We start from the raw sequence: 18,681 nt of genomic DNA, 5'->3' as shown, positions 1-18,681 counted from the left end.
GAGGAGGTTAACAGCCTAAATGAAATTAGCTATCCAACAAGTGAAGCAGTTTTTGGCAGACTCTCAAGGCGCATAGTATATTTGGCATTATGATACAGGATTGCAAATGAGGGGCTGTGAGATGCCAAATCTGCCCAGATGGTTTTACTCATGTAGCCTTCGCAGAGGTCTTGTTTTTGACAATATGTCTGCTATGAGATATTTTGGGTTTTAAATTGGCCTATTTTGCTGTACAGATGTATGTATAAGAGGGGACAGAAGACAAACAGCAGATGTATATTAAGCTGAGAGATTTTTATAGGAGTTAAAACAGGAATGATTTATTGACTGGGCCTACGGGCTGATATAAGCTTAGTGCAGGAATATCAGTATCTATTTGTCGATCCATCCCTCCTCCTGGACGGACAGACATGCAATTGTATGTACAGAGTACTCATACCAGACTCCTTGTTAGAGTTTACCATTGAGAAATGTGACGAAATCCCCCAAACCACTACTCAAAGCTCTTATCACACATACACATCCTCTCAAACCACTACGAAAGGCTCTTAGTACACACACACACACACACACACACACACACACACACACAGTATACTCACATTGTCATTGCAGCCTTTGTTGTCCTCGTATTTTGTCTCTATGTGGATGGAGAACTTGGGCAGGAATGAGCACTGTGGATAAAGAAAGACAAAGATGTGACACCACTTGTAATATCATAAATAAATTAAAAGCAACTGTGCTCAAAAGTAGCCCTGCACATCAAAGTTGTCATTGTTGCTTCATTGCCTTTTAGCATTTAAAGCATTTAAAGAGTAAATATAGAAGTGCTGAACAGTTTATCCTGTAGAAAGTTAATACTCCTTACTTCTGGTGATAATACACATTACAGTTACTTGGTTTGGGTGTATGTCTCAACTCTAGTTTACCGTATGGCAAACGGCTGTCAAAAAGTGGCCACTTAGTAATACAATTTGTTATAACTTCTTTCAATGGTAGCGTGTAAAAGTAGACTTTTAAAGTACTTTACTTTACTTTATTAACACAGAGTCAAAACTGCTGTTAGATTTCTGTCTCTCTTTCTCTCTCTCATGTTCCTTCTCATTGTGTAGTGCAAAACAAAAGTCCAGTCTGTGATTATACAGTATGTCAATTTCTATCTCTTTGTCAACATTGACAAAAGCCAAGACAGTCTTTTGCCTAAAAACAAATTTTGGCATGGCTAAACCAACTCATACAAATGCCCCCACACATATACTGAGGCAATATCAAGCATTCTGTCGCTGCAACATTGTTGTCTTTCCCCTCTTGTCCCCGCACCCTGAAGTAGCGTGACTCATCTGTTGACATTTCTCCCTGTGCACAACAGAAGCCCTATAGCTAAGCATAATCGTATGCATGTGTCTTAAAAATGTGTTAGCTTATTCTGCCAAGGCTTCATGTGTTTTCAAGGGTTAATCACAGGTCACTTATGCAGTTCTGTGTGTGTGTGTGTGTGTGTGTGTGTGTGTGTGTGTGTGTGTGTGTGTGTGTGTTTGTGTTATCTAGCTAAACATAGTGGAGAATTTAGCAGCTCAAGTAGGCTACCAGATATTTTTCACAGGAGTTGTTAGGAGACCAAAACAGACCTAAAAAGTAATATGAATATGTAACTTTTTTAGGAAAGTTTTAGTAACATTTAGCGGGTCGCCAGAAAAAAAAAATCCAAATGAATGTCAATATTGCTCTGTTTCTTCTGGATGTGTAAATAGTTAATTGTTTACTAGCACGTTCGCCATAACTTTAAAAGGTGATAATTGTCAATGTTGCGATTAAGTGGGCATAAATAAATCTATTCATTCCAATTAAACACTCATAAAATATTTTTCCTTGCCACCATATTCAACTAGATTTAGCACTAGTTTTAATCCTTACATTTTATTTGAATGTCTGATTTTTAGTAAATATAGTGCCCTGAAAATGGTTAACAAATGGAACAAAAAAATAGTGTCCTGTGATTTATGTGCATTAATAATTGTGAGGGGTCAAGATTCTTGTTTTTCTTCATTTTGGAGACACCAGTGATGATCAGCACTTCCCACACTCAATGTGGCCACTGGTGCACCATAATGCACTCATAAAGATATGCAGTGTTACATAGAGGATACTTACTGTATATTCTACAGACCGTGGCGTGGGGTGACAAAAGCAGAGACAGAACATAGGAGAAACACAGTTAGTTATGCAGATTCTACACATTTTCCACAGCATGAAAGTAAATAGCCACAATGTACAAAATTGTGTGAGACATACAGAAAGTGCATAGTGGCTATGATATATATTACTACTAGTAATAGTAGTGACATCACAACCGTACAAGTCCTGACGGCGGAATATGGGTTGTGTGAATTTGTCACTGGATTGAGCATTCTTTCAGAGTATTTATATACCACATTGGCCTGCTTTATAATCAAGAGAGAAATTATATCTCACTTTTTACAATTTGGAACCTTTATCGAAAAGATGTTTCATGAGTAACTATTTTATGACCGTCATTGTGTTGTGTTACAGGTGGTTCGGGATGTGCTGCTGCTGGGACATAGACAGGCATTTGCCTGGGTGGATGAGTGGATTGGTAGGTCTATCAGCCCTTTTCTACAGTTCTGCTGTCCATACACTTTAGCTGTCACATATCTGATATCTCACATCATCCCTGCCTTAGTCACTTTATCCTCTACTTACTTTAATTTGCTCTTATCAAAAAGAAATTCCCTTTCATCTATACTCCTCAGCTTGTAACACTTCTCCCCTTAGATCAGGATCATTAAAGCATCACAGAAATGGGCACCGCGGCTCTGATCGTTGCACTCGTGACTACTGGTTGCTTGTAATGTCGGTGATTTAGGAAGCAAGGCTTATTCCACTTCTGCACTCGTTGAACATCAGCGTGAAAAAAAAAAAAATTCTTCACGGCAAAACTGTAAACTTGTTTTGTATGTCAATAACATGTTTGTGTTTTCTCATACCGTGTCTTTCTGGCAAACTGACACAGTGTAACAGAAAGCTGCGATGGTGCAACTGACAGTGTGATCAGTGTGTGTCAGCAGTAAGGGCCCTTGTGAAGCTACAGTGTGTGTGTGTTTTTTTCTGTTTAGAGCCACTGTCCCATGTCAATACTATCACCTTGTAGAGTTGAAGGTTACACTTTATTGATCCATGTTGCAAAATCCTCCTTTTGTTTTCAGAGATTTCATTTACGGTTTGCATAGAATACTATAAAACCGCTTATTTCCAATGTCGCTGCATGCGGCTCAGGATCCATCCGATAAAACCCTCACGTCCTTCAGAAATTACGTATGAAGTAGCTGAAAAGTGAGCGTCGGAACAACCTGAATTATACAGCACGTCTGAAGTTGCACAGGGACTTTGGTAGAAAAGCTTTTTCCTTCCTTTTAAAAAATGTATTAAAAAAATGCAGTGGAGATTAGCAATCTTTGACTTAGTGCTAGAATTTACTCTCCTTACTCTCTATTTTCACACACAACTCCAACTCCCTAAAAACATCCAGTTTGTAACAAGTGGTGAGTGCTGAGTAAACTGTTGAGAAGCTGACCTTTTAAAGAAGCTTCATGTGACTACAGTACAAAACTATTCCAGCCTGAGCTATTGTAGCCTCTATTTCAACACATGATAAGTATTATAGAGAATTAGAGTGTTACAGTAGGGCTCTCCTATTGTTACTGCAGCTTACTGGATTTGATATGATGTGAGTTTGGAGTGTGTAAGGAGTGTGGTATAAAAAAGTGGCATTAAAAAAAGCTACCAAAGAATGATTAGCTGGCAGTCCAACAAACACATTTACTCTGTATGCTCACCTGTTATGGTGTAAGGGTAGTAGTTCCATGCTTTCTCTGTCACGTAGAAGATTTTAGGAACCACTGCTCGAGCCCAGGTGGGTAATTTACTGCAGAGAGACATTGAGACAGACAGAGAGGAGAGAGACTGTGAGCATGTAGCAGTGAAGTAGGGATGGGGGGGGGGGGGGGAAGAGGATGGGGGGATTTGCTTCCATTATCGCAGCAAATCATAAAAAAACCTTTTTCCACTTGTGAAAGGAGAATCTGTGTCGATTGAAACTGAGGGATGCTGTGAAAAGAATGCTTCCAAAAGCTTTAATTCAGGGGAGATGCTACGGGAGACCAAACACATGTTTCCCTGCATACCAGGTTATCTCAATGGTACCTAAAGATTTTGAAGGGCTTTTTGAACCTTCTTCAACTAAAGATAGGGCAGTGTTGTGCTGGACTTTTTCTTGGCTGGGCACAGTAACTTCCTGGAGTCTACTGGATAAGACTTCAGGCTGCGCCCAGCCAAACAAGATATAATGTGTTGGTTAGTGAGCCCTAGAGGTGCTGGTAGGTAAATTTTGTTATCTTTGGAAAGAACCAGGCTAGCTGTTTCCCATTGTTTTTAGTCTTTATGCTAAACTAGCTGTAGCTTCATATTTACCATATAGAGAGTGGTATCAATCTTCTTAAACTCTCAGCATTAGAGCAAATAAGCGTATTTCCCAAAATGTCGAACTAACCTTTCTCAGTTATTAGTTCATTCACCATGTGTTCACAGAATTACAGTATGCTGTCAATATGTGCACTTTGTGTGTAATGCTTGACATTCTCTGATCTCTGGTAAGACTGTAATTGAGGCTGCACTGAGAACTTATTTATGAGCAGGCTTTCATGCAGCCTGCCTTCATCTCCGCTTCCTTTGATTGACATGGAAAACAAGTTCCATAGGAGAACAAAAAATGGCGCCAACTGGATCGTGACGGCTGTGAATAAAAACAGCCATCGACGATCACAATGTGTGAATGTTGGCAATCTCTTTCTCTCTCTCTCTCTCTCTCTGACTGACAGTCCTCCCACACCTCCATCTGTTGATTTCTCCTATTCCCTCCTTGTTCTTTTAAAGATCTTTGCCAATTGCTGCTGTGACGGGGGCCTACTTTGCCAAGCATGTAGGCGTGGTGGGTAGCTGCTCTGAGTTTTCGGGCCAAAGCAGGCGTTTGTATTCAGAAGAAAATACATAAAATACACCCTAGTTCAGTTGAACACAACTAGGAAAGGCAACACTTTATTTAATCATGAAATCAACTATCTGCTCTCCGCTCTTAATGAAAGTTATTGACAGAACAAGTGTGGAATCGATGTGCAGATCGAATGGGATAAGACCAAATAGTGAAGTACAGCGCGAGGCAGATTGTGAGGGCTAATGGGGTGGTTGCAGTGTGACAGAACAAGTCCAGATTGACTTCTCTGCTGGTGAATCAGAGCTAATAGTTTTTTGGTAGAGCCACATGGATGGCCAGTTGAATGGGGCAGAACAGTGGTTAGTTATGGTAAAATCACATTAATTTAATAAAAAACATACATTATCGTTTTACATAAGTTGATGTAATGTCACAGATATTAGTTAATTATTATTTAATTCACTGGAATTCATCTCATGGTTTGGTTATTTTCTGATCTTACACTGCAGATGTTTCCTTTTCTCTGTTCTTTTGTACATGCATTTTTCTTTCTTTTTTCATTCATTCAGGATTGAGTGTTTTTGTTGTTGTATGGGACTCATTAGCTTTGTGTTTAGTTTGCTTCCCTGACAGAATGTAAAAAACTTCTCTAGAACAAATCCCCTTGTCATGACAAGACTGAAGCGTTACTTTGAATAGGTCTGTGAGACAGAGACACAGTCTCATCTCGTGTTCACCCTGAGAAATGAACATTTTACTAACAAAATGTCAGCTACTCTGGAAAGGTCAGGGTTTTGTCTTTTTCCATCCAATCTGAAGATGTAAATGGACATGCATGCAGAGAGTTTGGATTCTTCCTTTTAATATCTCTGTTGAAATTCCCTCAATGGGTAAAGTAAGCTGTTGAAATTGCATAAAGAAAAAAAACAAAAACAAAGAAATGTCATTGTGAAATAAAAGAACTGGCCTGAAGCACTTAAAAACACAATAAAAACTTAATAGAAAATAGAAATCAGGTGTTGCAGCGCTTAGCGCAGGGTTGTGCATCCTTTCAAGGACCATGGTGAGTTAAGCCAGAAAAATTGAGCGTCATGCGGCAATGACAGTTACGTTTAGGCACCAAAACGACTCGTAAGCGTTTCCTGGGTGAAAGTATTTTGTTTTTCTCCGCATAGTGAACTCCGCTCTCTGGCTTAAAGGCCCTGTGTTTCATGTTGACACCACATTGTGCTACTTCATTTTGAGATTATTTTCCATTTGATATTGAAGTGCATAAGTGTTTTATGCAACGTCATACTCCATTGTGTTTTGTCTGATCGCTGGTTATGCGATTGGCGACCGCAGTAGGGTTACTTATTCATTCTTCATCTCCTCTCCTCTGAAGAGCAGAGCTGTGCTGACTCAGCATAATTAGTTCCCTGGCATAGCGAACGCTGACACAGGTATTGGTGCTAAAACAAATGACCTACAGCATCTCTGCCCCCTCTCTATTCTCCCTCTCTTGTCCTTATTTTTTTTTAAATATTTTTCCCTTGTCATTTTCTTTTCTTCTTCACACATTCTCCATCCTACTCTGTCATATCTCTTTGATTCATGTTTGTCTGACTGTGTGTGTGTGTGTGTGTGTGTGTGTGTGTGTGTGTGTGTGTGTGACACATGCATCAGTATGGGGTGATATATAACTGATGGATAAGTAAAAAAGTGTGTTTGCAAAGCTTACCAGCCTTATCAAAGGGCTCAATGTTATCTTGGCCAGTTGATATACTTTACTTTGTACTGCAGGTATTTCCAGCTTGGGGAAATGATTGAATATGAGTTGATTTGTTCTTTGAGTGAGAAAGTTCAGAAACAAGAGATCTAGTCCTAGGTGGCAAGCAAGCCTTTAGGACCATGAGCCAAACAGAAAAGCCAATTAAAAAAAAAAAAAAAATCATTTAAAGTACCAATTGTCACAAAGCTCATTGCTGTAGTGTTTCACTTCTGCATTCCCCAGAGATACTCTGTGGTTTCATGATGCCTTTTATCTTAAATTAACTATTGACAAAGTTTGAGTTTCTGCGGGTTATACTCTTTTGTTTAACTGTTCAGCCATGGTGTCAATATCAACTCAATATCTTGAGTTTGTTCAGCCAAACAAACTCAAGATATGTCCTGTGGACCAAGAAAGACATATTTCATGAACTGGCTACAGACTTAACCAAACGTGTTAAACGAGTACTTCACACACATAAATGAATTACATGTTCCACAATAAACTATAAAAGACGCGCTCCACTGACCTGTTGAGGTAGACTCGTTTCTCTGTGAACTGTCCTTGGCCATGTGCCGGGTCTTCATACGGTTCGTTCTGGACGACCTCCACTCCTTCCCCTCTATCACTTTGCTCGTGGCTGTGTTTACTGATCATGTACAGCTGCCCAACCCGGTACTGGAAGATAAAGCAGACAGGATAAGTTTACATACTATTGTCTGACCGCAACCATTTTAAGAAATTTACAGCGTACCCTTGACACATTAATACATAGTATCACAGGCTTGGGACATACCTTAGTAAATTGTTTCCTCAACTATTTTCAAAGTATTTTCATTCATTTTTTTTAAGTCTTTAGAGTCTCAAATATTGAGTTTCCACAGCCTAAGTCATCTAAATAGAAGTAGCATTGAAACACAAATTTTGCACCATAGCAAAACAATATTATATTTGAACTTAACTGTGAACTTGGGGCATTCAGATACATAAAAATCATGTGAAATTAAAAAAAGAAAAAAAACTAAAATACAAGAATCACACACGTGGTTTATGCAGTGCAACAAGCCATTCGTTTACAGAGGGTAAGTTTTTACGTTCCGAATAGTGAAGTACTTTAAGTATAAAAGTAAGTCTGTACGCAGTTTCAGCTGAAACAAAAAATAGCACCCTGTCTAATTATCATCAAACACATCCCAGCTGGGTCTTCTCATTTTTAATCAGACTAATACTCACTAATTTGTCATTAAGCAAAATGATGACAGGAACAGGAGGCCGGGAGAGGAATAACAATACTATAACACTGCTAATGATAAAGGACTCATAATCAGAAAATATTAAAATGCCACTGTTGTATGTGTATGTATGTGTATGAGCTAATGTGATGCACTGACACAAATTGTTGCATGTTTTTGTTTCCCACTGTAAAAGCAAAAGTGTATTTCTAACAAATAATGATAAATACTAAAAGATCTGAAGCAATGCATCAGGTTCAATAAAAATCATTGAGATACCTTCACTATTTAAGAATAGAAACGGTGCTGTTTTTAATCACAAATATAAGATAAAGGGTTCAATATTAGCTTGACATTTTAAACAACTAACTTTAACTGGGCTTACTGCTTTATTTCTTCCCAGAAAGCTGACGCAGAAGTGATAATCTGTAATCCTTAACAAAGTAAAGCGCAGATGTTTGGATAAGTATGACCATCGATTTCCTGTCTGCTTGGGCCTAAGTCAACACACATTCTTTATTCATTGCCTTATTTTTTTACTTAGCTGAAATAAGGTCAGAAAACAAAGTAAACTCATGTCAGCTTCTGCAGCAATAATGCTTCTTCCATGAAAGGCTAGACTTTCAAAGAGAGAGAAAAGGAGCTGACTGAGCTTGAGACACTGAGGAGCATCAAAGGGGTAGCCTAGAAATCTAGACGCACCCTAGTGGCAGCAAATGTAATTTGCAGCCAGGGTCAATCTAGCAACTCTGCGTTGGCTTGCGAGCTGGAAAAAACAAATTCTGGTCAGGCCAATCACATTGTGTATAGAGTCAGTGGGTGGGCTTAACATAAGGACGGCAGAGTTGCGACGGTTCCACGTGAATTCCCTGCTACTTGAAAACAAAGATGATGGCTGCAGCTGGCAAACAGCAGTCTTTTGAATCGGCTTTGGCCGCGATTCTGGAAGACTTGAAGTTAAGCACTGAAGGCATTCTTAAAAAAGGAAGATGTGTTCAGAGTCTTGCTGACCGGATACGGCAAAAGTTTAATCTATCAACTAGCGTTGCTCTGGTTGGCTATGAGTGCAGAGGGAATTTTAAAACAACCGTTTATCCCGCCCCTCAGATTGAGCCCTGCCAATGGTGAGTTCCCAGACCCAACATGTTGATGTGGGTCTGGGTCTGGGTCTGGCTTGTCAGGCTATCAAAGGAGGGCAACCTGAGGAATTATAATGAGGAGGAGGGGCTAACATTAAATCAAAGACACAGAAAAGAGACACAGCTGGACATTTTTTTACTGTAAGATGAGAAAAATGAGTGGTAAACGGCAAAAAAAGATGGTTTGATGATGGCTGGTGATGCTTATAATCCTTTTATCTGTTACAGGCTGTGAACAAGTGTAGCTGCACTGGGTTTCCCGCTCAGTCACCATATGTGTTCTCTTTCCTCTGTGCTCCTCTCCACCACATGTGTTTCAATTTAAAAAGAAATCTCAGAAGTGAGAATAGGACACTGGTAATGAACCAGCTAAATCACCCCTATTCCCCTGGATTCCACATTTCCTTTTCCCCTAACCTTTACCTGTCACGGCTGTTGGCTGAGCTGTGAAATGCTGTCAGTGGAAAATGTAAGGTGTTCATCCAAGATAGCTCTCAAAATTGTGTTAGCACCTAGCTGCTGGTGCAAATCTTTGATGGATGCACATATTTTACAGATACTTTCTAAAAATAAATGAAACTATTATGTAAAGTCCTGCAAGTCATTAGACCAGTCCTAGTGGAGGGATGTAAAACCAAGCAGCTATATAACAGATACTATTATGGGGGAGTTGCATAATTAGGGCATCTGTGGCTTCTAACACTTGCATGCCAATGTTTGATGCTTCATCAAATTCAATAGAATAAACAAATAAAAACAAGTAAAAAAAAAAAAGCTTATTTACAGTTGCATTTAGCTGAATTAAAAAAAGACAATGTCCAGGTGCATTAACAAAGCAATGGTGCAAAATCTATCTAATACAGTATATGACTACTACTATCCCATAATTATATCAGAGTGGATGCACAAGTGTGCTAACACTACTACACATACATTCCTCAGCAATACACCACCAAACTTAAGACATTATGCACACAATCTATGCATCAAGGTTCACAAAACCAGCTGCAGCACCTTGGCTCTGTGTCCTCTGTGGTACTGTAGACGAGATTCACTGTGAAACTTTGAAAGGGCAGCAATACAATGACTCACTTCCTCTGTGTCCTCTGTACCAAGGCCAACACTCAGTAAAACAACTGTATTACGTGTAAGATTGAGGTTTCAAAAAAAGGACACACACACACACAGAGACACACACACACACACACACACACACACACACACAATACCAGGCTTAAAGAAGGTTGCTTGAGCACAAAAGTCCCCGAATAGAAAGCCTTGACATACCTCCTAGATTTAACTGACCTCAATTGAATCCAAAAAAACTACCCCTCTGAGTTGGTACCTCTGAAATACCCAAATACTAAAGCCATAATCCATTATTTTGGGAAATATGCTTTCTGTTAGAAAACTAGATGAGGACATTAACACCACTTTCATGTTTCCACTGCGAAGTGGGGAGCTTAGAGGCGATTAGCATAAAAACTCAAAGCAGGGGGAAACAGCTATCACATGACAATTTGTGAATGATATATATATATATATATATATATATATATATATATATATATATATATATATATATATATATATATATATATAAAGCTCCGGAAGGGAACTGAATGATAATTCCCTGTGGGTTCATTCATCACTACAAGTATACAAGTAGTCATGTCATCCATTGTTAATACAAAACTATTAATTAGTAATATATATATATTATATAACTTGCGCTTAAGATGTCCTAAAACAACTTTAGCAGCAGTAGAGCAAAACCAAGCAGCCACTAAAAAGTTCAGTAGTAGTTCAGTAAGTACACTGTAGTGGAGGGCTGTCATGTTGCAAGATTATAAAATGCATTAATCAAAAAGGACATTTTCAGCACTCACGCCACACATGAAGGACATTTTGAATGTTGGCAAGATTAGCCCTAAGATGACCTGTATACAGTGTAATTCTCTGTGCAGCACAGCCAGTATCACAGTTCTGAAATTAGTGAACAATCTCCATGTTTTAATCTAATCTAGATTAAATCTCTAATACTCATCATCTAATACTGATACAGGGGTAGTCTGGTTGTGTTTTAGTGATTCAACTTGGGCAACTTAGTAGTTTAATACAGTGTGAACTGTCTCAAGAGTGAACACATTACTGGCAGTCAGTCACAATAAATAAATTATAGTGAATGTTGAGAAGATCAGCACAGAAAATGCACTTTCAAATATGTACAGTCCAAACACGGTAGAGTTGTATTAGAAAAGCTTATGTAATTTATTGTTTAAAATGGAAAAAAGCCTCTGCCCATTTGTGTGTTCATTTATTAATGCAGCATATAATGCAGGTCATGACCGAAAGAACAAGATCCAGGGTACAAGCGGCCAAAATGGGTTTCCTCAGGAGGGTGGCTGGCGTCTCTTAGAGATAGGGTGAGAAGCCGTGAGGAGCTCGGAGTAGAGCCGCTGCTCCTTCGCGTCGAAAGGAGCCAGTTGAGGTGGTTCGGGCATCTGATAAGGATGCCCCCTGGGCGCCTCCCTAGGGAGGTGTTCCAGGCACGTCCAGCTGGGAGGAGGCCTCGGGGAAGACCCAGGACTAGGTGGAGGGATTATATCTCCAACCTGGCTTGGAACGCCTCGGGATCGTCCAGTCGGAGCTGGTTAATGTGGCTCGGAAAAAGGAAGTTTGGGGTCCCCTGCTGGAGCTGCTCCCCCCACGACCCGATACCGGATAAGCGGACGAAGATGGATGGATGGATAATGCAGCATATATGAGCTGAAGTTACTACATTACCACCCGTATCCCTTACCAAGTGTGCTGTAACAGCCAGAACCAACTGCATAACATGTTCTTTTAGCATCACCTTCCGTCCATTCAGCCTCAGCTCCATTAATAAAAGTTCACCATTTTATTAAAGTCTTGAAAGCAAAGGCAGCGTTTCTAAAAACAGCTCTGGGCTGTGGTGAGCGCGAGCCTGTCAGGTTAAGAGCTACTGTAAATAATGCAGATGCTCTCCACTCCTCTTCTTCATGCCACATACAAAATGAGGTGAGTGGGGTGGATTTGCAGAAGTTGCAGAAAATGAGAGAGAGATATAAACGGACAGAGATAAAAGCTTGACATGCAGGGTTACACAGGTAGTAAAGTATGACATCAGTCTGATTTAATGTCCATTTAAACAAGAGATGTCCTTTAAAATTCCCTTCGTCATCGATGAGCTGTAGTGGTCATCAACTTTTAAAGATATCAAGGATGTGCATACATTATCTCGGCCTCTTATGAGCAATTAATTGAAATGTTTGAGGACACCATGATGAATGTGCTCGACCAGGAACAGGCCAAAACAGGCCGGGCACATTAGAGAAGGTTTTTATAATAAGAAATAAAAGCTTGTACTGACTGTTTGAATAGCCCTGTTATTTCCCCCCCGTTGAAGTAAAACAGGCAATCACTTCAGAGAAAGCTGCAGCGCTGAAGTACTACTCACTCGGTCTCTTGTCTGGAATGTTCACAGCGTGATCGATCATTTAGCTACATGACTCAGCCGGCACAGAGAGGCCAGTATACTTGCCTCGTCTTTATTCGATTTGTCTGATGACGAGGTACTCTGTTTTGTTGTTGCTCATTAATCAATGCCAATTAAGTAGAGTGTGTTGTCATCATCACCCCCTATTATAGGGTTCTGTTTGGTCTAGGTAGTTGAAACCCAAAATCCGCTACACACACACTTTCATTTAAGAAAATGATATACAATAGTGTGTAAGCGATTAATCTCAGTGTGTAATCACAAACACTTATTTTTCTTCACTGCTGTGTAAAAGATTGGTTTGCTACATCTTTGCCCTTGGTGTGTTCCCATAGCAAAAATACAACTGAAGACTTAAAAACTAAGGGCTCACTAGTTGTTGTTTTACAGCCCGTTATCCTGCCAGGTTAGAAATGTACAGCCACAGGTAGAGTCAAAACAAACTGGGCTCTTTGTGAAGTTGAAATATAAGTTCAGTACACAAGAAAAAAAATGTGACAGTGGTCCATTCTGTACACCACAGGGTTTATAAGTTCAACATTCTGCTGTTTATCAGATGTCAACATGTGTCTTCTTTTAAAAGCTTTTTGCAAAAAGTAGTTTTTCTCTTTTCACACAAACATAAACCTTTTTTGCATGCCATAGCCCCCTCTCTCCCCTGCTCCCTGTGTATCTCTTCAACGTCAAATATCAAATGTCCAATAAAGAATCTTAAAATATATTTCAGTTTACAACCAAGATGTTCCCATATAGAGACTTATACAACAGGTCTGGACCATGAATTTGGTTCGTATTGCAGAGAAAATGCTAAGAACTAGAAAACTGGTGCATGCGACGAATTCTCCTAAATCACTCATATGTGCCACTTAAGAACAAATCTCTTTGCACAAGTGGTTCTTACATGAGGCTTGTTGCTTAAGCTGCCCAGATCACTGAATAAAGAAATGCTCCAGATTTCAAATACAACACCCACAGTAAAACATGATAGCAAAATTGCCTGGATTGGAAAAACTGTAGTGTACTGTTTGACCTCTTAAATTCAATATAGGGATGGGCGATATGGCCTAAAATCCATATTGCGATATACATTGCAGCCTCTTGCGATAACGATATATATCGCGATATATAAATTATAATAGAACCATTTTAGACCAGGTTACATAGACCATAAGGAAAACCAAACTGCTAAATGTATTTTTTTTTAAAGAGAAAGAAACGTAGTATGTAGTTTTGAGAACATTTATTGTTCAAAACTGTAATTATACTTTAATGTTGCAGATAAATAAAATTCAAGGACAATAGTTGCAGAGACTTTGACAAAGAAAAAGCTTAAAAGTATTGGGTGTCTTCTCTTTAGTGCAAACCATTCTAAAAGGCACTACACTTAGTTTAAGTCCTTGGTTCTTAAATGCCACCCAAGATGCAGAGAACAGGAAAAACTGGGGTCTGTTTAGCTAAGGAACAGACACTGTACTGAAAATACTTTCAGTATTAGGCAAAGATGCACAGATACTTTAAATAAAAACATATTTCAAACAAAGTTTCTTACCTGCAGCCTAATGTAACGCATTCACACACACACACACACACACGAGAGTCTGGACTTTTCCCGGTGGGCCGGTCCGATAATAGTTATACCAAAGAATTTCTAATATGGGAAAAAGTTCCACTCTCTCGTTACTTCCGGCTTCTGAACTGGTTGCAGTTCCACTCTTGATCCATATAGGGGGCGCTCACAGGCCAGTGCAGAATGAATGGGACTCTATGGAGCTATACCCCTCAAAATCCACTTTTCTCAGGATATAATTTTTTGTCTAGTAATTTGAATGTTGCATTAGAAAGGGGAGGCTAAGAAAATACACACTGCTGGGTGTTAGATTTTTTTTTAAAGTGGCTTTTTTGTTCTAAAAAGCCTTTTAAAATGTCAATGACGTCATACACATATACGGCCAGAGATTCTGCTTTACGGCAAGCTCTGAGTCGCTTCCTTTTTTCTCTCGAGGCATCGATAACACAGCTAACAGGTAAGGCTCTCCCTGTCAATACACGTGCTAGAAAGAGGTTTGCTAATGTTTTAAAGACCACGCCGAAATATTCACTCTGACATTCTGGTTCTGCTTCGGATGTCGTCAAGCAGGATCTGCGATCGTAATCAGTCCTTCACTGACCAATCAGCATTCATTAGCAGAATGCTAGCGTGTTATGGGCAACAACGACTCAACCTGTAACAAATCGAAAGGGCATAAGTACTCGTTCATTCAACTTTTGACCTATAATCCATGTTGAACTTGCAAAAACTACAATCAAATCTGAGATTTCTCAACGACAATCAGGCGAAAGAGACAAATTTAGCCGTCTAGCTCCATAGAGTCCCATTCATTTTGCACTGGACCGTGATCACCCCCAGTGGAACTCCGGTGGAACTGCAACCAAAGTAGGTACAATGGGGCTGAATAGGGAATGGAACGGCTTTCCGTAGACGGGCTTTGGTTATACATTGCAAGTTGTTAGCAACACTATCCGGCGGCCTGGCACCGCTGCCTGCTGGTCAAACTGTGCAGCCTCTGCTCAATCCGTACGGCGGGGGCCGTAAACTTCCCGGTACATTTTTTTGGTCCCACTCCGCCGCTGCACACACACACGCGCACGCACACACACACACGGCCGTATGTTCAGCGGAGAAGTACAACGTCTGCAAACGCCGGCTGCCAAGATTCCAATCGTCCGTTATATAGTAAATTGTCAGGCTGATGAAAGGCTCCATGGTACGGCTCGACCACAGGTCCGTTGTAGCGGCTTAAATCCAAACTAAGTCCAAATAATGGATCACCAGCTCCTTGTTTCGCTTTCAGCCATGTTTACTCAAGATGATGATGACGCGTTGCAGCCGGTTGCAGCTCGTGGCTCTAAATTTCGCGGGTAGATTGCGTCATCAACATGAATTATCGCGATAGTGCAATATAATTAAAATCTCTATCGTAGGCCAATTTTGTATCGTTTATATTGCATATCGTCTCTATCGCCCATCCCTAATTCAATATATTAGAAATCGTTTTCGAAAAAAATAAATGCATTCAACATGTCTGCGACTCGCCCCTAGAAAAACACAATGATACTCTCAATCAGTTGCGTCTGACATAATTTAAATTATTCATACTTCAATTTTTCAATCCAGTTAATTTTCATCTATTTATTTTTGCCCACCTGAAATGTTTCTTTGAAATAGCATAGGCCTTGGACATCCAGTAGAAAGTGATTCATTCACTGCAATCTCAACATGCCCTCAAGCAAAAATAGTTATATTCATTAACAAAAAAAAAAAGAGAAAAGAACAGTTTAGTACTGCTCACATTTCTAAGGGCTTATTAAAAAGGTCTAGAATAGTTGTCAAACGGCCAGCCGTACCGGTGGACTAGAGAAACACAATATGAATGATAAACAGTGCAGGGTTGAGCTGTATCAATCAATATGTGGTCTATCTGCACTCCCTCAGCATTTCTGTGTAGTCGATAATGCTACAGCACCATCATTAAGAACATGGAGTAGGGGGCGAAGAAAGAGAAGATTTGGCATAATTTTATGGTCAGTAAAGCTACAGTACTGTTGTTGATGGGGACGAGAAGGAGAGAAAAAAAATGAGGAAAAGCGAGAAAAAAGTAATAAGTGGATAAAACAGTGGAAGACAGAAATGGTGAATCAGTGGATAGAGATGAGAGGAATGGGGGGGAGACACGAGGAGGGAAAGAAACAGTGGAGGAGGAGTTATGATAAGCAGGCTGCACATCGCTGTATATCACTACATTTCCAGGCATCAGTGCACAAAGGATGGGGAGAGGGAACTCAAATGAATGAGAGCAATAAACCAAGACAGGCAAGGATGAATAGAGTAAAGAGTAGAATCATTTTCCGTACATTGAGAGATGATCGCTCTCGTTATTCTGTGCCACGACATCACTTGTCAAAGACATGGATGCCTCAAGTACTCTGGCTTCACTGGTACACTCAAACAACAGTGATGAAAGCATTTCACATTTCATGTGAAAGTGAGACCTTGGATGGGAGTCGATCGCTTTACCACTTCACCAACCATTTAAACAGTTCAGCAAGAATAAGTCTGAGTTCAGTCTATTGTTGTTAAGGATGAGTTCCAATAAGGTGAACTAGAAACAGGTATGTCTAGGCTATGCATCATCTTTTATACAACATAAATGAATGTATCCACTGTTGTTTTACCATGTTACACAGCTGTATCCTGTTCTTATTACAGTATACATCTATGTTGTATGCATGGTATTTTTAAGCGTCTATTTAATTTGACATAAGTGGCATGTGATATTTTGTGTGCTCAGTTGAATGAAGTGGAAACCAAACCCATCTAGGTCAGCAAACCTCACTATTTGAATGTTACTAGCTACGCTAATAGCTCTTCTAATCACTGTGTTCCACTTGTAGAAGGGCCACACTAATGCCCTGCAGGAACACCATGGCAGCCCAACAGAGAGACCATTTTGTGCTTGGCAGGTACTGAAACACTGACCACTTATAAGAGCAACTTTGGAGGGGAAAAAAGAAACCTTTCTTGCCCCAGAACTCATGTGATTTCACTTGCTCATTTCTGCCTCACAGAGTAAAATAGCTATGGAGAGGACTGTGAAAGCATACATTAATCCTCGGCTCACAGCTTATATAAAACAAGTCAGCTCAGTGTGCTTTCCTTGGTTACAGAGGGAATGAGTCTGTGTGGAAAGCACGTATGTACACAGTGCTATAATGATCACATGCTGAGGACCTGTGGTAATGCAAGCAGAAAGGTGCCCTATTCTTTTATTAAAAGCAATTTAAAAAACATAATCCAAGGATCATTTTTTCTAGAAGACAGCCCAAACAGGATGAGTGTCAACCCTTAATAAAAACTAGGGCTGTCACATTTAACGCGTTAAGGCATGCAATTAATCTAAAAAAAGTAACGCGTTATTATTTTTTAAGTAATCATTTTATCAAGTTTGACCCCAACCTCTATCGCAGCGCGGATGGTGCTTCGTGTGATTCGTGTGGCACGGCAAACGATGACATATTAGACGGTGCCCGCTCTAACCCTAACTCGCTCTGCAAGTTTTGTTACAAAAAGCTTCCAGATGAAAGTTTTAATAACACCAAGTTGTGTGCACTTAGTACAGTGATGAACTGTCCTTCCACTGAAGCACGACAAGTTTTAAGTACCATCTTCGGGCGAAACACATTTTTGCTGATGTTGGCAAGGATACAAGTGCTGAGACAGGGTCAACAAGCCATGCTCGTCAAACGACCCTGGCGGAGTGCAGCCGGGGCAAGTTTGTCAACAAAACGACAATAGCAAAGCTAACTAGTGCAATTGCTAAATGGTTTGCTACAGACTGCAGGCCCATCAATAGGACCGGCAGCTTCAAGACATCATTCATATCGCCACAGGCGACCCATCATACAAGCTTCCTTCGAGGGGAACTATTGTTAGAATACATGAACTGTACGACACTGAAAAAGCTACGAAAGTGAGGCAGTTGGCAGAAGGTACTTTTATTGCACTTACTGGAGACCACTGGACATCAGTAAGTAACCATAACTACCTCGGTGTAACAGCACACCTAAACGATGGCAACTGGCAGCTGCACTCATTCACGTTGGGCATTTTAAAAACAGGAGAAAGGCATTTTGCCAAAGCATCCGCTAGCCAGTTTTTTTTTAAGTTGCAAATGAGTGGGACATAACGGGCAAAGTCACAACTATAGGAACAGACAGCGCTCGCAATATTATTGCCACAGCAAGGAGTCTACCATTCGAGCATTTGCCATGTGTGACACATATGATACAAAGGGTGATCACCGTGGCTTTACGGGACATCGGATTTGTGACTTTGTAGCAGACTTTGTAGCAGTTTTTGGTTACTGCTAAATATTTCTGCAGTTCATATGGATGCCTAAACAAATTAAGATTGTTATTGAACACTCGACCCTTCATACTGATGGATGGCTGCATTAGCACGGCAATAATGGCTT

General features: G+C 40.1%; 1 protein-coding gene across 2 annotated transcripts in view; it reads right to left on the bottom strand.

The window, feature by feature from the left end:
• The window catches only part of LOC116042606 (cytoplasmic phosphatidylinositol transfer protein 1), a 92,888-nt gene that overhangs the window by 10,753 nt on the left and 63,454 nt on the right, over nt 1-18,681 (bottom strand). For both annotated transcript variants that reach the window (XM_031288865.2, XM_031288866.2), the window contains exons 2-5: nt 7,288-7,436; nt 3,855-3,943; nt 2,152-2,159; nt 603-674 (exon numbers count right to left, since the gene is read on the bottom strand). In XM_031288865.2, coding sequence (XP_031144725.1) covers nt 603-674; nt 2,152-2,159; nt 3,855-3,943; nt 7,288-7,436 — 318 coding nt within the window. The remainder of the gene's footprint in view (nt 1-602; nt 675-2,151; nt 2,160-3,854; nt 3,944-7,287; nt 7,437-18,681) is intronic.

This window comes from Sander lucioperca, chromosome 4, assembly GCF_008315115.2.
Source record: "Sander lucioperca isolate FBNREF2018 chromosome 4, SLUC_FBN_1.2, whole genome shotgun sequence".
In the NCBI taxonomy this organism is placed as follows: domain Eukaryota; kingdom Metazoa; phylum Chordata; class Actinopteri; order Perciformes; family Percidae; genus Sander; species Sander lucioperca.
Note: the sequence above shows the minus strand (reverse complement) of the source record. Positions and strands in the feature narration are given on the sequence as shown.